This window comes from Esox lucius, chromosome 25 (assembly GCF_011004845.1).
Source record: "Esox lucius isolate fEsoLuc1 chromosome 25, fEsoLuc1.pri, whole genome shotgun sequence".
Taxonomy (NCBI): Eukaryota; Metazoa; Chordata; class Actinopteri; order Esociformes; family Esocidae; genus Esox; species Esox lucius.
Window position 1 is genome coordinate 7,539,598 of NC_047593.1, and position 24,497 is coordinate 7,564,094.

At 37.9% G+C, this 24,497-nt stretch overlaps 3 protein-coding genes across 7 annotated transcripts; all 3 read right to left on the reverse strand.

Annotated features, from left to right (window-relative positions):
- Positions 1-1,186: 1,186 nt before the first annotated feature.
- si:ch211-145b13.6 (T-cell ecto-ADP-ribosyltransferase 1) lies at positions 1,187-6,980 on the reverse strand. 2 transcript variants are annotated; one of them, XM_010867457.5, is made up of 5 exons: positions 6,925-6,980; positions 3,402-3,433; positions 3,070-3,148; positions 1,890-2,587; positions 1,187-1,775 (listed from the first exon to the last, which is right to left on the reverse strand). In XM_010867457.5, exons 3-5 carry the CDS (start codon positions 3,121-3,123, stop codon positions 1,640-1,642), a joined length of 888 nt encoding a protein of 295 aa, XP_010865759.2. In that variant the 5' UTR covers positions 3,124-3,148; positions 3,402-3,433; positions 6,925-6,980; the 3' UTR covers positions 1,187-1,639. The 2 variants fall into 2 exon arrangements, with proteins under 2 accessions (XP_010865759.2, XP_019899196.2); XM_020043637.3 differs by lacking the exon at positions 6,925-6,980 and having other exon boundaries at positions 3,402-3,558.
- A 2,953-nt stretch (positions 6,981-9,933) lies between these two features.
- LOC105008216 (endonuclease domain-containing 1 protein-like) lies at positions 9,934-11,481 on the reverse strand. The gene is made up of 2 exons (XM_010867458.4): positions 11,112-11,481; positions 9,934-10,804 (listed from the first exon to the last, which is right to left on the reverse strand). Exons 1-2 carry the CDS (start codon positions 11,469-11,471, stop codon positions 10,205-10,207), a joined length of 960 nt encoding a protein of 319 aa, XP_010865760.2. The 5' UTR covers positions 11,472-11,481; the 3' UTR covers positions 9,934-10,204.
- A 7,850-nt stretch (positions 11,482-19,331) lies between these two features.
- Positions 19,332-24,432, reverse strand: LOC114835860 (inner centromere protein-like). 4 transcript variants are annotated; one of them, XM_034291154.1, is made up of 13 exons: positions 24,193-24,432; positions 23,799-23,935; positions 23,493-23,594; positions 23,270-23,335; positions 22,846-22,993; positions 22,266-22,309; positions 22,049-22,111; positions 21,741-21,827; positions 21,549-21,584; positions 21,017-21,161; positions 20,721-20,792; positions 20,476-20,503; positions 19,332-19,593 (listed from the first exon to the last, which is right to left on the reverse strand). In XM_034291154.1, the coding sequence occupies exons 1-13, from the start codon at positions 24,404-24,406 to the stop codon at positions 19,443-19,445; spliced, it is 1,293 nt and encodes a 430-aa protein (XP_034147045.1). In that variant the 5' UTR covers positions 24,407-24,432; the 3' UTR covers positions 19,332-19,442. The 4 variants fall into 4 exon arrangements, with proteins under 4 accessions (XP_034147045.1, XP_034147044.1, XP_034147047.1 ...); XM_034291153.1 differs by having other exon boundaries at positions 19,336-19,593; positions 22,049-22,114; XM_034291156.1 differs by having other exon boundaries at positions 19,339-19,593; positions 22,049-22,114; positions 24,197-24,278.
- Between the last annotated feature and the right edge of the window lie 65 nt (positions 24,433-24,497).

The window sequence follows — 24,497 nt, forward strand, 5'->3', positions numbered from 1 at the left end:
CCACTCCTCCGCCTTCCCAACCCTCTAGTGATTTTTCTTTGGCTATTGAACTTTAACCTTTTTTCTGTGAGCACTGCTAATGTCTGTCTATGTATGGCAGAAGCCAAGGTGGTTGAATCTACCTGGGTCTCTATCATTAAATCACCTTTGATTGTTTGCTAAATGACAGGTGACAACATTACTACAAGGCAGCAGCCTGATTTCTGTAAAGATTTACCATTAGATATGTGAAACAGTAGATGCAGTCATTCCAGTTTAGCTATAAACCTTCCTGATATGATAATTCTATATTTTGTCTCACTAAACTATATACTATTATCCATGTAGACATTGCATTCATCCTAGCTAGTGTACCATTAACTCGATAGTTATTAGGTAGCTCTAGATATGAAGAGAAACATGCATTCACCATGGTTTCTGTAACTGTTTGGATACTTTTTTTCATTTCTTTGGCTCTTTAATATGAGTATAAAATATGGAATTTCTGATTTTATTTAAGGGTATTTGTGCTCATATTGGTGTCACCATTTACAAATCACATCACTGTGTGTCCATTGTCTTCCTATTTCAAGGCACCAAAAGTGAGATCGAGAACACTGAAAAGAACTACAGTACATTCCAAGGTACAAACAGTTAACTTTAAAAAGGGGATCTCTGTCGTGTTGTATTTTCAATAAAATGATTATAGGCTAGTGTACTGTAATAATGGTAGTGTGGGATGTTTGTTAGGCTGGTAAGAACAGCTTAACATAAAACATTTTTTTGCTTTTCTTAAAATGTAATAAAATATTACTCAATTGTCAATTGGTCAGGTAATTTGCGCAGTAGGCCTATATGGCATAGTGTACTTTATCAGAAAATCCTAATAACAAACAGTGGTAGAGAGACATTTCTTATAATTTTTCAAGTTAATAGTGAAAGAAACACAGGAAAGGTCCTTGGTTTAGAAATGATATTAACATGTTCTGTAATTAAAAGTTAAACGTGTACTGTGCAGAATCCTGCCTACACTAGACTAGATTTGAAACAATGCCACAACGTGACTCCTCATCTACCCCAAAAAGACCAGAATAGTACTAACTAGTCCACATGGAAAATTTGTGAATTAAGAGTGGGGTGTGGAACTGTGTCTAAAGTGAAAATGAGAAGACCACAGTACAAGTTAAGGCAAACTCAGTCATTCAATCAATCACATTTATTTCATAAAGCCCTTTTTACCTCAGCAGTTGTCACAAAGTGCTTTCAAGATACCTATCCTAAAACCCCAAAGAGCAACAACCAACAAGAGTTATACACAGTGGCTAGGAAAAACTCCCTAGTAGGGTCAAAACCTCTGCTGAAAGTAGAGGGGAACCAGAATTTGAGGAATGGCCAATCATCTTCTGGCTGTGTTGGATGTAGATTATAAAAATACATGACCTTTTTGGTTCACATTAATGTTCAGATGACCAGCTGGTCTGTAAATGCAGGACGGACTGTATCCAGAGTCAACAATTGTGTTTATTGTAGCTCTAAGACCCATTTAATCTCCTATTAGTAACTGTCATTGCATTCCATAGAACGTGTCTGTGCGCATTAATATTGTTACAGAAAAGTTGTTTTTTGTTCTCTTAAGAAGGTAAGAAGAAGCTATCAAACTTCACTTTGTCAGAGATGTCCTGGTGAACAGAGAGATAACAAGAGAAACAGTCACAAGTCTATAGATGCTGCTACTGAACTGTTGAGTAGATGCGCCTGTGGGGGCAGTTGTTGGAGGGTAACTAGTTGTAGGAGACCTGGTGAGACAGAAAAAGACATCCGGTCACCAAAGAATACAGTTGCTGAAATGTGAAACCCACTTGACTCTTATTTCTAAGTTCCTCAGGAGTAGTTGCATCGCCTTGCCTTACCTGGGGAAGAGGAAGCAGTCGTGGTTGCTGACATTCCTTGAACTTGTCAAAACAATCTCTGTGTGTTTTTCATTGACTCTGCCTGATACTTTCACTTCCACCACCTTGAAGACCTCCGCTGGGGATACCAGCATTTCAATCCATTCCGGAATGCAAGCATACTTTTCAATATTGACTGCAGTGCATGAAGTAATGTTGAAAAGTGTCCCACTCTCTGATATTGCTTTTTCCTTTTCGGCAGTCATTTGGTCAGAGGCTGAGGTAAACGTTCCAAATCTAACTTCTGACCCCACTTGGGCTGTGTACTTTTGCTCTGAGCCATGAAAAACAGTCTTGCACTTGCCTGTCTTCAAAAGCCGCATGGCATCCATCAGCAAGAAATGGAGGGATTTGAACTGAAAGCTTTCATAGACACTAAAATTTGCTCCCAGGGTTGCTACTGCATTGTTGAATTTCTTTTCAAAGCGGTGACCTTTATTTCCATAAAACACAAGTGCAGCTGTATGTTCCTTGACACCTCCTGGGATTGTTTGGGTACACTTTTGGGATTCTGCCCAAGTATTATAATCCTCTGGACTGTCTTTTTGTTCTTTCTCCAACACACCCTGAACCTTTTTCAGCATCTCATCCCGACACTCAATATACTGGTCATCTACAGCATTCGGAGCCATGTCCATTTTCTTCTCCTGAGAAGTCACCTGTAGTTGTACATACAATTAGTTACATTGTCCACATGAAAATGTTTTCATTATTCCAGATATTGGCAAAGATATCCTAGTTCAAAAATACGTATATGTGCATTGCATTGGAATTAGAGAATAAGAGTATTAGTTAAATGACTACAATCCTAAAATGTACAGTAGGTCAGTAAGAATTTAGAAATTCAAGCATTCACCAAACTAGTTTCCCAAGTCCAAATGTTGTCTTTGGGTCTGACCTGTATAATCTGGGTCGATGTCTGGAAAAAGACAACATTTGGATTTGGGAAACTAGTTTGGTGAATGCTTGAATTTCTAAATTCTTACTGACCTATTGTACATTTTAGGATTGTAGTTTGCAATTTGCAAACTTGCAGATTGCAATTTTATTCCTGGCTTGAAAGGTCAACAAAATCTAACTCTCAAGTCTGTCTAAACAATATGGCTAAACATTTGGTTTGGAATTTGGTCAAAATGCTTACCTTGTGAGTGAGTGCAGCAAAAAGTATAGTCATGAATATCTTTCGCCCTGGCATTTTCCTCAGCAACTGCTCCCTTTGTCTTTGGGACAAATTTGGAGAAACAAAATGCTTCACATAATGTAGCTGAGAGTCAATCACATTATCAGGCCATACATATAAGCAGGAATGTTAAACATAAACCCAAACTCACATTTGCTGATACATATTTTACAAGATTTAAGGCGGTTTCAAAACACTGTATTACAGCATCAATGCAGGTTGGAATTTGTTAGGACCTGTAATGGAACTTCCATTTGGCCTATGTGAAAAAACTAAAAGATGTGGACACATACCTTTCGGGTAATGTAGTGCTCTCCTTGGAAGGCTAAATCACAGAATGAGAGAATCTTAGTGTGCCTTCCTTCAGGGTGTTGGCTAATATTTCCCCCTCACTCCCTGAAGACCAGCAAATGCAGGAAACTCAGGCTCTTATCTTTACAGCAACTCCCTTTCCTCCACTGTGACTGAACATGGAAATGATAGGGTTGTTGTATTTTTTTCTGTAATGTTTTCTTTCTCAGACTGTAGTTTGGCTTGGCAATCGACATTGTTTGTGTTCATCGACCTATAGTCTGTGGTGATTTGTGGTTCTGGTGTTTTGCCATGATAACATAACCCAAAAAAATAATGAACAAGGCACAGAGACGGACGAATAAACCCACATTTCATCAGCATGAGTATTAAACACCCTGGATCCTGTCTATCATGCAGAATTGGGATTTATTGTGCAAACTTTTGCACACATCATTGTCTTTTGTACAATTCTGTTGGCTGGGACTCCCTCACTTCCAGAAGAACCAGACATTTGTTCATGTTTGTATATAAGGTGGTACTGCAGAAACACCCATATTATCTTACTTAAAAAACAACTAACAAAACAACTGGAAAACCTGCAGTTATCAAACTGCTTTCAAGACTGGCTTGTCCTAGAAATACCACAGCTTACTCAGAGTTAGGAAAAATTAACTTATGCTCTCAACTCATGGAATGTCTCGCAAAAAGGTTTTCTGGTGCCCAGAAGGAAAATTAAATGTTTGATAAATTACCTATGTATACTTCACTGTAATTTTCTCTGTATTGTTCATTGCTTTTCTTAATAAATGTTTTATTTTTTTATATTATTACATATTTTACTTTGTAGGTAATAATGTACATTTGTTATTGCTGTACTACATGTCTCACCTACAAAATAGAGAAACTAAGTAAAATACTTGAAAGTACTTCTTATTTTGTTTATTGTTGAATGTCTTCTGTTGTCAAATAGAAAAGCTGAACACTACCTCTCCTCTATCGGCCTCAAAACAATTATGGCAGACAAAGGCAAACAAAATCCCTTGGTCATTTCCTAGTTGATGAGATTCACAATACTGTAGGTCCCACAAATTCTGTTCAAGTGAGAAAACAAGACCAGAATACGATATGTAATTATTCTGCTTTCTAAATAATTTGTCTTTAAATATTTTAATTGTAAGTTGTTCGACCAATAGTATAGCTATTATTTAACAAAGACCACAGACAAACGTGTACTTTAACATGTCTTTACTGAAAACATTGGTCAAACATAAACAGCATAGGCATGTGAACCATGATTTTTAGTAACCAAGAGTAACCTTCATCCAAACACAGCCTTATAAACTTCTGCCATAAAAAGAAATGTTTATCTTGACTAATAATAGAACATTGTTGTGGAACAAGCCTGAGTCAGAGCTGTTTTTTTTTCTTTTCGAGAGCAGTAATTTCCTCTGTTGTATCCTCAAATGAATCTCGCTTTTGTTAAGTGTCTTTCTTATTGTGGACTCAGATGTTACAAAGTGCAAAAGATGCCTGGAGATCCTTAGTTGTCACCCTGGGATTCTTTGACACCTCCCTATCCATTCAACAACACACCCTGGCTGTGTTCTTTTCTTGATCCCCACTCCTAGGGAAAGTTGCAGTGGTGCTGGCTTTTCCATATTTGTCTGACTCTAGACTGATGGAGACTGATTTTCTAGCCTTATCTAATCTTTTTTTCTGAGCCTTAACAAACCTTCTCCTAAGGTTTAATGAAATCTATTTCGACCAAGCCATATTCAAACAGATCTTTGTTTTGAGCAATAGACTGACTCACCAAACTGTGTTTTTTATGTGACAGGTCACCTTTAACCCACAGCGGAATTTCCTGTCATTGATTGAACTACCTGACTTATATTTCCCACTCGGAAAGGAGGCATTCTCTTAGAGGTTCACATACTTTTTCTAGCCTATGCTGTTTAATTTTGACCCATGTGTTGAATGGTAAAAGTATACTTATGTTTGTTCTATGTTGAATCACGCTGATATTATAACGTAGATAAAGATGAGACTGTGATTTAGGAATTGTATCATTACATTAGGTGCCATTTATGCGGATATGCAGGTAATTCAGAAGGATTCACAAACTTTTTCTTGCTACTGTATTTGTTACCCTTTCAGCTCAGAGATTCGATCTTGCAACCTTTCAGTTACTGGTCCAATGTTATTAACTGCTATGCTACCTGGCACCTCACTGAAAGCCAATATTCAAGATGGCTGACATTCCTTTCAGTTGAAAATAACTGTATTTTTGATCCTTGCTAGTTTTAGGTGTCCTTGTCAAAGGACAATTCTTTTTCTCTCATTAATATTATTATTATTTGATTCATTCTGCTCACACTTTGGCTTAAACAATTAAAGCTATTATTACAAAACTAACTATTTGCAGACAGGCCTAGTTAAAACTGCTAAACTATTCTCGATATTTTAATGCATTTATTCCATTTGTACTACAATAATATTAAAATTAAATCCCAATGCATATAAATGCCAATAGGAGTGTCACTGACTTCTCCTATTGAGAACATTGTAACATTAGGGAGAACATTGTAACATTAGGGAGAACACTGTAACATTAGGGAGAACATTGTAACATTAGGGCTAACATTGTAACATTAGGGAGAACACTGTAACATTAGGGCTAACATTGTAACATTAGGGCTAACACTGTAACATTAGGGCTAACATTGTAACATTAGGGCTAACACTGTAACATTAGGGCTAACATTGTAACATTAGGGCTAACATTGTAACATTAGGGAGAACATTGTAACATTAGGGAGTGCTTCTCCTTATGTTATCAACTCCAAACTAATGTTGAGCTGTTCAGACCAGACCCTGTCAAAGGACTTTTGATACTATACTGCCTGAATTGTAAACATTTTAAATGTGCATATATTAACATTGGTAAAATGAGAACCACAGGAAAAACAAATTGGTTATGCTCCTTTGAAATGAAGATAAAATCAAAACACTAAAGTTATCTTAACTTTCTAACAATAGTATGACTATCAACTGAACCCACTGTTAGTGATGACGTTGTTGGTTCTACATGAGCATACTTAAGTATCCCTTCTCATTCATCTGACATGGTCAAAATAAAAAATAAAATAAAAATACTGTCCCATTAGCCACTCTACTTCAACCTGCGAACCTTCATCATTATAGTCACATTACTGGTATTCTATTGATATTTAGTTTTAAATTACAATGTAAGAAATAGCAGCCTGAGTCTGAAGCCTAGAAGTTAGATTTAACACAACTATACATTATCATGTACAGTATAATAACCACACAGTATATGTTATAAACACAATTATTAACACAGACTATAGTCATATATTTCTTCTACTGAAGTTAATATTTCTTGCCTTAAGGTATCACTTGCCTACTCCATTTCCTTGTCTGGTTTATCAATTTCTGTGTTTGATCCAATATTGCATCCATTTATTCCAATTGTTGTATAGAAATAATTTTTAATCTCACCTTCTGAAGCTGTTTAACATTCCATTGGTTTGTTTTACTCAGTCAAAACTGTAGCTTCACAAAGCCACTGTTAGTGTGAATACTTAGTTATCTTCTATATTAGGATTTATTTGATGCATGTGGATTCATGTGCAAACATTCCTTCACTGCCCCCGGTGCTTAACCCAATCAGGAGCCACCACTGCTGTTCAACATCTGCTTCATGTTATGACGTCGAATAGTTATTATATATGTTATTTCTGGCTATATATGGAATTGTGTCATTACATGAAATATTAATATTACATTACCTTAAATGATGCCATACATTACATCTTTAGATTTTAAAATGCATAAAAATCCAATTTATCATTATATATTGCATTATAACTTTCATGATGAGATATGCATAACTTTGACCATATTGAAAAGTGTGATTCATATTTAATTTCCATCATCTATCCAGTACACATTTAAGAATGTAAATCCATCCATCCATCATCTTCCGCTTATCCGGGGCCGGGTCGCGGGAGCAGCAGTCTAAGCAGGGATGCCCAGACTTCCCTCTCCCCAGACACTTCCTCTAGCTCTTCCGGGGGGACACCGAGGCGTTCCCAGGCCAGCCGGGACACATAGTCCCTCCAGCGTGTCCTAGGTCTTCCCCGGGGTCTCCTCCCGGTGGGACGGGACCGGAACACCTTCCCAGGAAGGCGTTCCGGAGGCATCCGAAAAATGTGGAGGAGCAGCTCTACTCTACTCGATGTGGAGGAGCAGCGGCTCTACTCTGAGCTCCTCCCGGGTGACCAAGCTTCTCACCCTATCTCTAAGGGATCGCCCGGCAACCCTGCGGAGAAAGCTCATTTCGGCCGCCTGTATCCGGGATCTTGTCCTTTCGGTCATGACCCAAATCTCATGACCATAGGTGAGAGTAGGAACGTAGATTGACTGGTAAATCGAGAGCTTCGCCTTGCGGCTCAGCTCTTTCTTCACCACGGCAGGCACTCTCCACCAACCTGAAGTGGGCAAGCCACCCTTTTCCGACTAAGAATGTAAATACCTTTAAAAAAAAAAGGAAGATAATGCTTTTTCCATTTAATTCCATTGTTGTTATAGGATACAATGAGTCAGAACAAAACTTTGGAATTCAGAAAGGGGTATATTATAACTGGAGGCCATACGTTGTGTCATCACTTTTATAACAGCAATCTGTAATGTACTCTCAGTTGTGCCAGCTCCCTTTCTGCCAAAAATGCATGGAGGAAATGATTCCTGGGAGTGGCACAGGCTCACTGGCTTTATCCCTTGGTTCATGTTTTTATGCTAAACTTTAGGTTCCCTTTAGGCATTCGGTATGACTGTGGTCACCATTACTGATACTTTAATGTGTGCTTTGGGACCTGTCTTCTGTCAGACTTCTGAATAGTTTTGTGTGTGTCTGTGAAGAATCTGACCTTTATATACCATTGTGTGCCTGACACTTTGGAAATGTATTAGGCCATGGCAGGTTGTTTTCTTTGTACCATCAACAAATTGTTTGTCATAGTGGTTGTTCACATGTATCTGAATGTATGTGAATGTATGTGAAGAAATATTTCAGGAAGGTTTTGAGTGAGGAACAGAAGGGTTAAAATTAAGAGACCACTGCAAATTGAATGCTTCTGTTCCACACTCAAAACTTTCCTTTTCAACTTTTTTGGTGCAGTGGTCTCTTCATTCTCTCCGGAGCTGTAGTTGGAAATTGGTTAATCAAAAGGTGAATAACACAGCCAATCACAACACTTGCAGGTACAAAACTATATGAATTGTATTAACATCAAAATATGAAACCTTTCAGTACATGGAACTGCTCAAGAAATCCCATCAGAAAGTATTATTTCCAGGAAAATCTGTGTGTAGATATTCTCTCTCCGAATCCACAGGCAATGATATATTTTAGATGTGTTTATTTGACAGGACATTTTGGAAAGCTAGAAAAGGGTGCTGACAGAGACGTGGGCTGTTTCTTATGTGTGTTCTGGAGGCAGCAGCTTTTATCACTGGACCAACTGAGCCAATGAGTCGCACAATTTACAGACCAACTGTGTGACTGGTAACTAGTGATCTTAGCTAAGACACTAGAGGTTTCTAGCTAGAAAGCTACATCTAGTGTGCTTGCTAAGTAGCTACTTCTCATGCCTTAACATTCATATAGTTGTGAGACAATAGTAATAAATAGAAGGTGGTAAAGAACAATATGTACCTGCGTTTTAGCTAGCTTGTGTAGCAGATATTATTGTTACGATTGGTTATTTCATTAGTTCATGTAGTTTGTTAGGGTGCAGTACCGAAAGACTCCAGCAGGGTGGGGCGAGCATGGAGAGTTATTATCAGGCGCACGGTTTCCTTCCCCCACTCATAATACAGAGATTGAGGGAAACCCAACAAGTGTGTCTGTATTTTTATATTTCTGTGTCCCCCTTTTTTGGTAAGCCCCTTAAATGTCACCTATAGGAAAAATGTGATGTAAATATGAGTTTGTGCGAATAGGATGTTCGTAAGTGTAAATAGGATGTTTGTATAATTGTTATATACCCCTATTGTAGAAAAAGAGACGAGTTTGGCGCATATGGCGAATGTGAATAATTTCCGATGCTACGCTACCATCAACATGTTTCACTGTATTGTTAGTACATTACGTTTTATGGGTCTCTAACAATTCGTATAATGAAAATAGTGTTATTATGCTGTTAAGATGAGTTTGGCTGTAATATTACTATCTTCTAACACGGTTTCATGTTTATTTGAGTTTGCATCATACAAGAGTTTATGGGTCACGTGTTAAACCGTCCATGTTCAAGTGTGAAGGCCTGCAGTTATCACATAAAATGGATGACGTGTAAAGTGGTATTATATTATGTAAACTAAAATGTTTGCGATTAATATGCACTACATATAGAGTACAGAATATAATATACAGTATTACATCCATTCTGATTTATAAGTAATCTTGTTTATTGTGTGTAACAGGATGGATATAGTGTTTTATGCCAATTGATGCTCATATCTTTATTTGTGTTTTGACAGAAAATACAATACAGGTTGTTTTATGTATACAGTGAATACCATATTGTTATTTTGCCGACTCGTAATACAGAGATTGAGGGAAACGCAACAAGTGTCTGTATTTTAATATTTCTATGTCCCCTTTTTAGAGAGACTACACTTGCTACTGGTTTCCCTTGTTCTTGACCCTGTCATCGTGGACTGTTTTCACAAAGCCTAAGTAGGCACTAGGTATTTGACTCCAGTCTGGCTACATCTGTCAGATTTGACAGCGGTTAAAGAAAATGTTGAAATTGCTGCCAAAGCTCATATCATTTCCAAGCACATTCTGAAGGTCTGCAACAGTGTTATACTCCGTAACTACACCCTCATCTGTGTTAGGACACAAGGCACCTCCAGACCTGAGAGGTTTGTCGTTGTTGTCAGTGCAGCAGAAGGCATTCCAATAGTGACTGGGAACATTGACTCGTTGGTTCTGGTCTACCCACGTGGTGCTTGGGACCACCCCTGTCACAACATACATATTACTACAGCCCTGACTCAAATCGTTCTTCAGCTTCTGCTCATACTGGTTCCATTGGACCTGGTTCATTTTTGGGTTTTGCGGAGCTACGTTGGTGAAGGTCATGGTGGCTTGGGAGGCATCTCCTTTTCCATGATGCCCTGCAGGGTTCAAGTGTCCACGGTCATAGGTGCCAAAGTTGTCATCGAGGGCCTGGCTCCACCCAAGCTTGTAGGTCTGTCGGTATTGTGGAAAGGATTCTTTGCAGTCATTACTCGGGATGTTGTTGTAATTCTTGATCTCTGTCAGGCATTCTTTCTTTTTCCTCTGATTTTTTGAAAGTTCAGGATGCACAAGCTGAAAAATATAAATATGACCAAATTAGCCACTCCTGTTCAAACCATGTGGTAGCCTTCATTCTCATGTGACTGTTACTCTTCTCATGTTACTGTTACTGGTATTTAGTCTCAAATTACAATGTAATAAACAGAAAAAAAGAAAAACATAGCTTTTAGCGCTTTTAAAGGCTAATGGCCTCTTTCTACTGCAAATATTTCAACCACAGAAATATGTTTAATGATTTTACAGTTGTGTTAGTTAAAATGTTGCTGCATTGAATTAATAGAACATTGAAAATGTGATAAGAGAATGCACATATTCAAACCTGCGGCTCGTAATTAACTATGGAGCCCTCCCTTTCAGGTTCCCCTTTGATATCCATTTTATATGCAGAGTACAAAGGGATCCTCCTTCCTCTGTCATACAGAGTGGCAAAGTAGTACTGGTTGTTGTATATCTGACAGATGTAGGCAGGAGAGGCAGCATTGTAAGCAGAGAGACATTTCTCAGGATTAGTTAACTTCTGTGTGTTGGGCTCAACTGGAGTGGGCAGGGCTATGTTCAGACCAGACACTGGCGTCTCTCTGAAGAAAAACTCTTTGCAGTTGTTGAAATTTGGAGCTACTTCCCCTCTGACCCCCCACAAGGAAAGCAGACCCAGACACACGAGAAACAGAGTCACCATGTTGTGAACACTGTGGAGAAAAACAATAACACAGATAAACATTTGGGAAAAATATTGGTATTGGCAATGAAATTTAAGAAACTGTAAGATTTTATAATTTAGAGAGTCTGAAATGTGTGGCTGTAGATGCTCTGAAGACTATCTACTGACTATCAGTAAAAATTTTACTATCTGCTTTAATTCTTGATCTAACCTTAACCTTTATCCAACCCTAACCTTAACCCTTACCCTAAATCTCTCTTTGAAAGCTAATCCTAACCTTAGCGAACAGCTGCTTATGAACGGACAGTTTGTTGAACATTTATGGATAGTTTTACTGTCTATGGAATATCTACAAATGATCACTCTGGATAAAAGCTTTGACTAAATAACTCACATGTAAAAGTCATTCCATTCATAATGATGAGTCAACTAGGATTGTGCATGTGAAGTATCAGATCACTCTTACTAGTTTGCAATTACTGCAGGTCTGCCCCTTCTCGTTCTTTTGTACTCCTGAATCCCTTTTCTCTTCTTTTTTCTTGTCTAAGTTCAGTGGAAGTTTGTAATAGCCTACAACGTGAAACATCCCATTAACTGCTTCAGTACCTGGGCTGTAGTGTCAGTTCTACACTCAGAATCGAGTCACTGTGTATTATCCGATTTTCACAACATGATTATTGTGGCCAAACCAATTCACCATAAAGATATTATAACTATAACAATATTATTGCGATATCTATAGAAAATATCTGTCAAATTCATCTGTAACTTTGTTTATTGTGTGTTTTGTCTCTTCTTTGGCAAATGAATTACACTCAAAATACAAGGGTAGGGAGGTGGAGAGTAACCATAACTGTACAAATTAAAAGTATACAGAAAGAACAATAACACTTAATGGATAGTGAAAAGGCAACCAGATGAACTGATGAATAAAAGATCCACAAGGCCTAACACCAAGAGGAGTTTTTGGACAAATACATCATATTCACCTAGTGACTAGCCTACAAAAACTGAGCATCTTTGCAGATCATTCCCAGGGTTTCTGGTGGTGCTAACACAATTCTTTCAGTGCAAGTGTATAGGCCCAGACTTGTGGTTTAAGCACATGCATCGATTGTCCATAGATAGGCGATATGAATAAGCTATAGAAAAACTGAGAGGAGTTTAAAAAAAATACAATGTTATTTTTGCCAAGTGAATATGCTATGAAAAACAGACCCTTTGTTGAACTCCCTGGAGTTCTCATGGGGTAAATCGGTTAATTAAAATGAAATGCCTCTTTACAGGTCCAGACCTATAGGTGACATGAAAAAGTTATCGAAAAACCAAGAGGAGCTTTTGGATAAAATACAACATAATTTTCGCCTTGTGAATATGATATTATCATGTGTGCATTATTCATATATATATTTTTCATATATATATATTAATATAACAGTAATCGCCAATACCAGTATATTGCTACACCCCTCCTGTGTACACAATTAGCCAGATTTGCACATTTTATAATGTCAAAATATTTTGTATATTTAATGACATGAAAAGTTTCCCTGTTTCATTTTAGTTTTCCTTGATGTTGAGCCTCTACATACTGTAATTAACAAGACTGTGTGCACCTACAATATAAGAGCAGGGTAAAGTAAATTTTGACTTTCTGTAAATATCATGTTTGAAATTCTGCCAAAATAAAAGGTGCAGATTGTATTTCCTGATCCAGTGATTCAGAATATATACTTTTCAGAGCTGTTGATGAATGCTAAAAGAAATTGCAAAAAAAAATCCTACTATGAAAAATAAAAGACTGGATTGTTGTGGATTCTCAGCTGATTATGAATGTCAGTTTAAGTCATGGAATGCTTGTCTTATTAATAGTTATTGATGTGAAAAACTTCACCTAACCTCATTAATAGCTATTAATATCTACCAAATATCCATTGTAAAACTAATGTTATCTTGCTTCCTATAACTATGAGTTGGGGCATCAGGATTTATTTCCTAGTTTTGTGATTTGTATAAACCGGTTGGATTATAACACAACAATGACTTAATGGGCTGAGGATAATCTTAATGACTTGGATTTAATAAATTATTTAGAAATATAAAAACTGTAGGTATGTCTGCAGGTGTTAGTCTTATCACGATTATCAGAAATGATTAAGTTCCACCGGTGTCCATTGCTCTTAGAAAGTATAACCTTGTTCCCAGTGTCCCATACATTTCACAAAAATGTCAAATTGAACCATGTTTAATTAACAAGTAAAATTGGGTCAACAAGTAATAAGGCTTGCAATACATTTGTCACAACCAGTCACAAATCTGTAGGTAGCCTAAACATAATTAATGTATTATTCCATATATAAATGTAGCAACTAAGGAATCATGTGTTTTATGTGCTTCACAGAGTCTTTACTGTAAGAAGGTCCATAATCTCATGCTGTTTTATTATCTGTGGATAGTAGGGTTCTCATGAATTGGTACTATGCCCTATCACAATTCATTGTCATTTCCAGACCCAGTTCATATAGCTGAATTATGAAAAAACGAGTTTTAAATGTAATTGTCATTAAATAATTTAAAAGTAAACACTGGTCTTACCTGTCTTTTTGTTCATAATTTCATTCAGTTCATTTAGCACTTAACAGAGGGCAAGTAAAGACCATAGACCACACTGCAGAACTTATACTACAATTGGCTCGTTCTCACCTGTCAATAGTGTTGTGGAAAAGACCCCAAGCTAGTAGGTTGTAAGCTTTATTTTTACCTCATGCAATTAGAGAAGGAGAGAACTGTTCTGTTTATATATCCTTGCTAAGAGCATTATCTATATATCTTAAATATATTTTGCAGCTCAGCAACACAGACTGTTCTAGTGAAACTGCAGTTGTGTGCCAGTTGTACAGGTGTTTATCATCATTTTCTTCCCTCTGAGTTATGGTTTGGCCCAGATCCCATTTCCATTGCTTTGCACATATACACAATATTGAGTACAAGTTTCTCAATAGAAAAATATTTTATAAAGTACAGTAGATCTGAGCCTCTTTTTTTGGAAAATTCATTATTTTAACAGTGTGCAGGTTATCAACGCCTCTAACATTTTGTCACACGGTTTTCCTTGTAATAGCTGCAAACTTTTGGTTCAGACAGTCAGGGGTTCAACTGGGGTCACATCACCAGCGGTCAGCCGGGTTTGAGGTCGGCCTTGCCCAGGGCCATGACCCCTAGGCCCCTGAAGTCTTTGTACAGGATGACTGCGAAGGCAGAACACAGCTTTGCCATGTCCCTCTGTAGAGCTGTATTTAACTGGTTCAAGCACAATACTGGGCAATTGGGACTAGGTGAAGCAACAACGACATTTTACATTAAATATAATTATAATGTATGCTCTTCTTCAATACTATATTCAAATCATCAGACCATGATCAGTTGATTATTTGTAACAGGTATTTTAGGGCTCGTGGAAATCAAATGCCTGCACAGTATCACAGTATCTGGAGACCCTTGATACATCTAAGATGATTCCCATGTTCCATAGAGAGACATGGTCCAGCTCAGGTTCAATCCCTGAGTCTGAAGAAGATTCAGGCAATCAACCTGTGTAAGTTCAAACCCATTGCCAAAACCCTCCAAATTGAGCGTAAATGCATCTTGTGTCCTTTGACCATCCTTCAAATGTCTCTAGAATTAATTTGAAATTATTTAAAAAGTCATACAGCTGTCTGGATAAGATCCCACGCTGCACAGTCCGGGTCAGAGTAAAAACCATGCCATGAATTCCAAGGAAATCTCAGAAGACATCCAATATCGAATTATTTTCAGGCATAGATCTGAGGCAGGATATAAAAAATTGTTAAAGCTTTGAACATTCCCAGGAGCATCGTGCAAAGAAGTTTGGAATCACCAAGACTCTTATTAGACGCTTATTAGCAGGGACTGGGATACCAGTCAGAATTGAGGGAGGGAAAAACACAGAAAAAGGCCATTGAAGAAAACCTGATTCAGAGTGCACAGGACCTCAGACTTGCATGAAGATTAATTTTCATTCTGCATTAAAATGACCATAAGCACAGTCAAGACAACGCTGAAGGAGCTTCCAGACAGGTCTGTGAATGTCCTTGAGTGGCCCTGCCAAAACCTGTACTTGAACCATATTGAATAATTAAGCAAATTCCCCAAAGATCTCGATTCAGTGACTCTCCCTTTCCAATCTGACAGAGCTTGAGAGGATCTACCAGGAAGAAGATGAGTACAGCCCAAATAAAACTGGTAGGAGCATACCAACAAAGATTTCAAGTTCTAATCGCTGCCAAAGGCAGTACAAAGTAAAAACTATTCAATAGTTATGCACATATTTCTTTATTTTCTTTTCAATAGTCACAATTTTCTTAAAACTTGTTTTTGCTTTTCTTATTACGGGTTAGTTTGTGTAGATTGAAAGCAACATAAAGAAGTTTAATAAATAATACATTCAGTTTATAACACAAGATGCTAACAAAATGTGGAAAAAGTGAAGGTTTAATTACTTTTTGAAGGCACTGTATGTGCATTTGAAAAGGCTTCTTTTAATACTCTGTTTTAATATTACAGTTGTGCTCAAAAGTTTGCATAACCTTGGAGAATTGATAATATATGTACAATTTGTAAAGAAAACATGAGTGAGCAGGCAAAATACATGAGTCTCCATGCCTTTAGAGCTCACACACCCCCAAAACATCAGTGAGCCACCACCATGCTTCACAGTGGGGATGGTATTCTGTTCACTAAAGGCTCTATTTTGGTCTTGTCACTCCAAATTACAGTGTGCCAGAAGCTGTGAGGCGTGTCAAGGTGTTGTTGGTCATATTGTAACTGGGCTTTTTTGTGGCATTGGGGCAGTAAAAGCTTTTTTCTGGCAACTTGACCATGCAGCTCATTTTTGTTCAAGTATCGTCGTATTGTGCTGCTTAAAATAACCACACAATTTCTTTTCCAGATCAGCCTGTTTTTCTCCTGAGGTTACCTGTGGGGTTTGTATCTCAAACAATTCTTCTGGCAGTTTTGGCTGAAATATTTCTTGGTCTACTTGACCTTGGCTTTATATCAAGAGATCCCTGAATTTTCCACTTCTTGAACAGTACTGACTGGCATTTGCATGGCTTTGGATATCTTTTTATATCCTTTTCCATCTTTATAAAGTTCCATTGCCTTGTTATGCAGGTCTTTTGACAGTTCTTTTCTGCTCCCCAGGACTAGCCTGCTCAGTGCATGCACATGTGAGCTAACAAACTAATTGACTATTCATACACAGACACTAATCGCAATTTAAAAAGCCACAGGTGAGACTTTTTTAATTTAATTAAAATGTTTACCTGTGTGTCACCTCGTGTGCCTGTACCAAGGTCAATCCATCAAGGGTATGTAAACTTTTGATCTGGGCCATTTGGGTGATTTCAGTTATCATTATGATTTAAAAAGGAGACAAACAACTATGTGATAATAAATGGCTTCATATGATCACTATCCTCACATAAAATATTTTTAAGGATAGTGATATTTTCAAAATTAGTGCCAAAATGTCACAATTTCTGCTAGGATATGCAAACTTATGAGCACACCTGTAACTACAATGACAACAGTCTGGCAATACAACAAAGAGAAGTAATTAATAACCTCCCCCCCAGCTGCAGTAATCAAGGTCGCGGTAAAGAGGTAGAGATGGAAACTGGGTCATTGCGTTATCAATCAATGGCATTGGCAGCTCCTGATTGGCTTAGTAGAAGGGGCAATGGCAGACTTATTTCTTTTTTTATATCAACAGACATGCATCAACAGCACCGCACTGTGTGTCTGAAAAAGCCTAATCACTCACTGATCATGGATTGACATAGGCACCGCTGCACCCGCCAAATGTGGGTAGAATTCAGCTGTGGCGTGTAACGCAGTCACTCTTATACTAGCCACTTTGGAGGGTGCCATTCTATATATCACAGAGTTCCTGCATTAAAAGCTCAAAGGCGACAGCCTTCCCAAAATCTTGCACCGCCTCTGTGTGTTGGCATGGTAAAACATGATTTTGCGCTCATATATAAAATACCATCGAAACACTGCAGCTAAAATGACGTTAGGAGCTAACTTTTTCCATATTGAGTGTTGCTAGGTGGGGTATGTTCCGTACTCAATTGGGCAAGTTTGAATGGGTTTGGGCGGGTCGATATTTTTCTGGAGTCTATGGCAGAATAGTTACCGGTCAATGAAATCTGGCAATCCTTCATACAGGACCAGACTGGTCCAGACATCGCGGAGATGAGTTAAGTCGGAAAAACAAGTGGATCCTTCATTCGGGGTTTAGCCCACCGTCCCGCCTCGTCCGGGACATGTACAGGTTTTGAATCTACATTTCAAACATGCTAGCGGCCTACACGACTACACTGTCACAATGCGCGATCGGAATTATTGATGAATAGATCATGGGCTATTTTTATTATTATTTATTTTTTTGGTCCGTTTGAGGTCCGAGGCTATTCATAAAAGAACCGCGGCTATAGCCCCGGACGCTCAGGGCTAACGACACCACTGGTATGTACTATCACCAAAAACATTAGGCTATATATGCAATATATAGATTAAAAATATATATAATTAACAAATTTAAGTAACTAACAATATAAATATATGAACGTGAAGACGCTGGATCAGCGAAGGCATCAGAGCCTACTATAGTACAGCTGAAGGAAGTCGAGGGAGATTAACGATGTGGCGTCAATGCGAGGATGGGGAAAAAAGTATTTGACAAAACTGTAATAAATACAGCTCTGTTTCGTTGTTTTATGCATGTTAACAAGAACATAGCATAACAAAAATAGACAACAATAATATTGACTGTGATTAATTATAAAGCTGATTTCATATTTATTTTTAAATAACATGTTAATAGTTCTAGGTTATGTTAAGAATAAATATATTGCTTGCATATTTTGGTTAATATTAGGGAGGACATTGTAGTGTGCATAAGCATCTCAATTGGACTTGGACAACAGGGCAGATTTAACAGTATAATAGTTGTCTTTTTCAAGTGCCACATTATATAAAGTATTTCACAGAGTGGTGTCCGGTAGAGTGGGGTACAACCTTCGCCTAATTTTGAGCAAGGAAAACCCCTGTATGTATGTGTGTATGTATGTGTGCACACACACATATATACACTCACATATTTTACAATTGCAATATCATTGCAATGACAGTGACACTACCTACTTCCCTACAACTCCCAAGAGCACGATGCGGTGTTTGAATCTGTTCCATTTGTGTTAGCCCTATTGCCTTGCATGCCAGTGACCGAACGAGTGAACAAGACAGCACACCATAGTCACATTTAATCAAATTAAACGTAATTTCCCAACAACAAAATGTGGCTAGTGAAAATGCTGAGTGGCTAGTAACTTTGGAAAACCACTAGCATCAGTGGCTGGTGAGCAAAAAAATTAATGTCAAGTCCTGCACTTAAGTAACATCCCACATGGAAATAACCTATATAAACATATATGTTTAAATATAGGTTTTGATATATGTTTTTAATATATGTGACATATATAAAATTGGCCGTTTTCCTATATTATATGTACATATATACACATATATGTACATATATGGGTACATATATGTACCTATATGGGTACATATATGCACGTTTATATGTGTGCATATATGTACACATATATGCACATATGTGTACATATATACGGGCTTATATGTACCTATATAGGTACATATATGCACGTATATATGTACCCATATATGCACATATGTGTACATATATGGGTACATATATACGTGCATACATGTACCTATATAGGTACATATATGCAAGTATATATGGGTGCATATATGCATGTATATATGCACCTATATGTTTACCTATATATTAGTAAAATTATTAAAATCCATAGCTACTATGCAACATAAATAAAAGCCCAAAATGTAGAAATGTACATTTATTTATTTACTTAAGAACAATCAAATAGAACAAGAACAAAAACAAGACAAAAAACTGAATAGAAAAAAAAAACTATTTATCTTGTTGATCTTCTCAGCTCCGTGAGCTTTGAATTGATAGATGTGCCTATCTGCCCTCGGCTGGCTGCCGGCCACTTCTTCAATGTAGCATCTAGAGAAGACAAAAATAATTAGACAGTATAATAATAATATAGTGCTTCATCAGGAACCCAAAGTGCTTACAGTACAGCTGCGACTGGAGACATATTTTGGATAAAGGGCTGACCATAATAAAAAATGTGTCATGTAAACACGTCAATTGGAAGATTCTGATTGGATTCTGCTAAATCTGAAAGAAATTCTGATTGGAAACATCACCCCCCCTTTTTGGGGGGGGGGGCATTGTTCTTTCATATGCACACGTCCGTCATGGGAACTGCATTGTTAACAGTCACACAGTCAATCATGTGCATCCAAAGCAGAGAAAATTCATGGATAGGAAAAATGTTGCCACTCCCGAGTTTTTTGTTTAGCTTAAAACACAGGTGAAGTACAACTTCTGCAGTTGTTTTAGGGAAATTAAGACCGCTCTGCGGATGTCAAAATGCTATTATTCTGAATAAGGCTTGGTGCATGTTTATGCACGTCATGATTAGATTATTTGTTTCCATGTAAACAGATTCAGATATTCTAATCCCTCAAATTTTTTATCTGATGTAAGAAACTTTGCACATGTAAACATATCTAGTTGTCAATGGGCTGCACTTTTATAGCATTTTCCTGCACCCCCAAAATACATTACAATGTCCACCATTCACACACACATTCCACCCGCGAGCTGCCATGCTAGATTTACTCGAAGAGCAATAAGATCAAGCAATAAAATCAAGCAAATCAATTACCGGTATAGACAAAATAAGGCACAAACACAGGACAGAGGGGATTAAGGTGAAGGAGGGGTGAATATGATTATTTAAGAACACTTCAGACGACAACAATATGCCATGAGGTTATTTGCAACACTATATGTTCTACAAAATAGAAGACTACACACCTTACAGCGCAATACCCCAGCAATGTGGCTTTAGAAGAGGAAAGGTAGGATCAAGAAGTCAGAAAGCGATGAATTAGTATTAAAGGTGCCAAGCAGATACAGTAACAATAATTGGTGCCCTACTTTATGCAGTCTCCATTGATGCCTAATAAATATTGATACAAGTAGGCTATGGTTAAAGTGGTGAACTTATAAAGTCTTAAAAGTTTGGTTTTCCCTTCTCAATGCATTATGCATTTACTCACCAATAATGGCTGCCTTTTTAATTTGGTCAAGTGCGACCAGCTGCTCCCCATCCCCTCTGGTTGGCTTCCCACCTTAAAGTAATATTTCAAAATTATTATGAAAGGGGTGTAAAATGAAGGTGGAGAAAGCAAGAGTTTTTTTTATATACACATCATGTTTTCTTGAGGTGCAAGGAAATACAAAAATGCCAAGTAAAAAAGCGATGGTATGCCCGCACACACATAATTTATTCCACAGAATATGACTGTTTTTTTTTTTCAAGGACAGAAGAGATTAGGAACATGTTGTTTTGTACCATTCAGGTTGCTTTTCAGCAAAGTCTCCAAATCAAAGGTGCCCAGCAGGAGATTCCGCACCATGGCAGTAGCAGAGGGGGCAAGGCGGGCTGCTTTCCACGCTTCTGCCTGGCAAAACACCCCAGAGCCCTTTATAACTTCCATCTGAAAAATAATTTCACATCACAATATACATTTATTGGCAATTTTTAGAAACTTTTTCATGTTTCATATTGATTCTTATGCTTAGCTTCCCAATAGTTAATAGGTTTTTATGTATAAATGCAGATTAATGATATGTATAAATGCAGATGAATGATAAAGAAATGAAACAAATTAATCACTGCCCAAAACGTTATTAAAGGAGAGAAGGAGGAGGACAGGGTGGGGGGAAAGGAGGAGGTTGGATGGAGAGTAGGGAAGGAGAAAAGACAGTGGGTGGAGAGGAGTGAAGGGGGGCAGGAGGAGAGGATGATTGTCACTTATAACACTAATTGGCTCCTACAAAGCACACAGTTTATACCCATCCTTACTACATAATATGTTATTCACCTGTGTTTTCGCTGAGGTCTCAGCTGTTGCTGCAGTCTTGTTAGAGAAGAAAAACATTGTTAAACTCTTCAACAATTTTATAAATATGGGGCAAGTAAATTACATATTACCACTAACTATCCCAACATAAAAATCCCTATAGCTCAGTTGGAGCCTTAAGTAAAATCTGAGGTATAAAAGGGTTACACACACCTGTGGTGTCTCTCGAAAGCGCTCAGTCACCATGGGACTTTCTTTAAAGGGCTCGCTGTCCTCTGGGCTCTGTCTCCTCTCTGGAGTCTTAGAGAAGAAAGAAACATAGTAAAACTCAACAATTTCTATTCATCCAAGCAAGCCACTATAGATTCTTATTTACAGGGGGGCTTGAAAAACATTAAACATGCCAATAAATTAAAGTTACATGCAAAAGTAATCAGCCAAACATAATAAAAATCCATATAGCTCTGTTTGAGTAACAAGTAAAATAAATAAATAAATAAAAATGCAAGGGGGTTACTCACCGGTTGCATTTCTCCAAAAGTCGAGAAGGAGGAATCTAGATCCTCCACAGGAGTCCTTCCAGTCTTCTTCATAGAAGAAAAATATAGTTATTCTCTTAAATAAATTAAAGTGTAAATACATAAAAAATTAACACTATCAATCAGCCCAACATCACAAGTCTCTCCAGTTCTGCTTGAGAAACAATTTTAAAAAGCAATGAAAATCAGAGGAACTTACCTTTTGAGCAATAATGGCGATGTCACTTTTCATTTGAGGGATTTCTAGAAAGAGGTTATATAAAGAAAAAACTATAATTACAATCACTAGATCAAAATAGCACCCAGCAACTCAGTGCCCTTACTCTTCGAAAGACATTTCCTGCAGGTGTGAACTCAAGCTAAAACCCTCCAAAGCCCATTGATAAGGCTCTGCATAGGAAACCTGGTTGTGAACGCAATTTTCTTTCTCCAATTTCTCCCAAATTCTAATTCCCCAGGGTTTTTTTCTGGAGCCGATTGCCTTCTTGAGCCGTTGAAGGCAGAAAAGCATCATTTATTCTCATGAACTGTATGTTCTCTAGGCCATGACTTTTGTTAACCCTCTACAAATTCCTCCAGAAAGAGACAAATAAATATAAATCTAATTTGAATCTTATCAACGGCTATATGAGCACACACACTACCTCACCAGCTAACAACATATTTTGCCAAACACGTGTTTCAGCCCATAACATTTCTAAGTTTACACTTCTCTGCCACCGCAATATCCATCTCCAGAAAAAACCTTGCTAATAAATATAAAAATTAGGAATACTTACGATTGATGATAATGTCTTTCAGACGTGCATTTTCATTTTTAAGAGAATGGACTTCATTTCTCAACTCCTGCAAATTTCTTTGCATTTGGTCAAGTTTCCTTCTCTCCCACATCTGTTCATCCAGGTGTTTTCTAAATTCAGCAGCTGTCTACGAGAAAGAGACAGAGAGAAGAACAACAGCTAATTGTTATATAACTTATTTTGTAAATGGTTGATTCTGATTGGCTGGGAGGATGTCACGAGAGGTGTAAGAGGAAGGTGGCAAGAAGTCTAGGGCAGAAGTCCCTCCACTTGGCTATATGTAACTGGTTGTCCGGCCTCCTGGTGGTTATTCCTTACTTAAAACATGAAACTTCCTCATCTTGTATGTCATGTAATGTATGTATGTAATACACCACACAATGGATGTCATCATTTAGGCTACCTTTTTCTTAGAGGGTGGTACTATGTCCTCTTCATCCCCAATACGCTCCTCCTCTTCGCTGGCCCGCTGGGAGGGAGAGAGAAAGAGAGAGGACAAAGTTGCCTACTGTGCCGGTGTCATACCTTGTTACAGCTACTGGTAATGCACTTTATTATAAAAGTCTTACTTATCTTTACTGTATTGCAATGTAACAACACACACTGGATGCAGACTGGTAGTGTACCTTGTTCTTTGAAGGCCTGTCATGACGCGCCTCATCCTCCTCCTCCTCCTCCTCCTTCTCCTCGTGGTTGTATTTAGAAGGACATCTCTTTTTATTGTCAACCTTGACAGAGAGAAACAGACTGACTTTTAGCCCAACTCTTATTAACTTACGTTACACCACCTTGCACATACATCTTGTCAACAAAGCACATGAAATCATCATAGATGACACAATTACAAACCTACACACATGCCTACACATTAAGAAACAAGAGAGAGAGGGGGAGATCATATAAGTAAAGCACCAATTGGTGCAGTCAGTTACCCTTTTCTTTGAAGCCTTCTCAGTCTGCCCCTGATCACGGTACTTTGAGTTTGGGATGTGAGGACGTTTTGTTTGCTGTGTGACTTCTTTCTCCATCTCGATCCCACGCAGTTTAATTTGGAGAGTTTTTTCAAATTCTGGTGCAATAAAATTAAAATGTTATCATGAACTGCAAACGTTTGTCTAATCATGCTTAACGTTACCAAATCTAACATTAGTCCCAATTGGACTTCGCTTACATTAGCAAATTATGTAGCTAACATGAGCCAGAAAGCGAAGCTATTGCTAACCAGGGACCTAGCAAGATCCATTTTAGACTTCTTTAAGAGCGAGAAAAAACATTAAATGTGGTATGTAACTACATAACGTCAGATAAAGTTAGCATGTAACATACTTGCCACGTCAATAATTCTTGCTCGGTGCACCGGCCAGGGTTGGCGGCCTTTTCGCCATTCCACCAGCTTCTCGTTTTTTTCAGTCCTTTCAAGAAAATTTTTTACTGAAAAATTCCGGACACAGTCGAGAGCCAAAATACTATGGGCCCCTCTATCCTCACCCTCAGTCCATTCAAGTAGGACATAGCGGATCTCCAACGCTGATATCGCCATTTTTACGCCCAGCCGTTATCTTTCGGCGCGAAAGATAGTGTGCTGGGCCGCATGCGGATGACGTCATCAACTACGCGACGCTGTAGCGGCT

Coding starts and splice junctions, on each gene's coding strand:
- si:ch211-145b13.6 (XM_010867457.5), bottom strand. CDS start 3,123: ATGCCAGGGCGAAAGATATTCATGACTATACTTTTTGCTGCACTCACT. Junction 2,588..3,069: donor TTGCTGCACTCACTCACAAG/GTAAGCATTTTG, acceptor GTACAACTACAG/GTGACTTCTCAGGAGAAGAA. Junction 1,776..1,889: donor GACTGCTTCCTCTTCCCCAG/GTAAGGCAAGGC, acceptor CTGTCTCACCAG/GTCTCCTACAACTAGTTACC.
- LOC105008216 (XM_010867458.4), bottom strand. CDS start 11,471: ATGGTGACTCTGTTTCTCGTGTGTCTGGGTCTGCTTTCCTTGTGGGGG. Junction 10,805..11,111: donor TAGTTAATTACGAGCCGCAG/GTTTGAATATGT, acceptor TATATTTTTCAG/CTTGTGCATCCTGAACTTTC.
- LOC114835860 (XM_034291153.1), bottom strand. CDS start 24,406: ATGGCGATATCAGCGTTGGAGATCCGCTATGTCCTACTTGAATGGACT. Junction 23,336..23,492: donor ACAGGCCTTCAAAGAACAAG/GTACACTACCAG, acceptor TCTCCCTCCCAG/CGGGCCAGCGAAGAGGAGGA. Junction 21,585..21,740: donor GCTTTCGAGAGACACCACAG/GTGTGTGTAACC, acceptor TTCTCTAACAAG/ACTGCAGCAACAGCTGAGAC.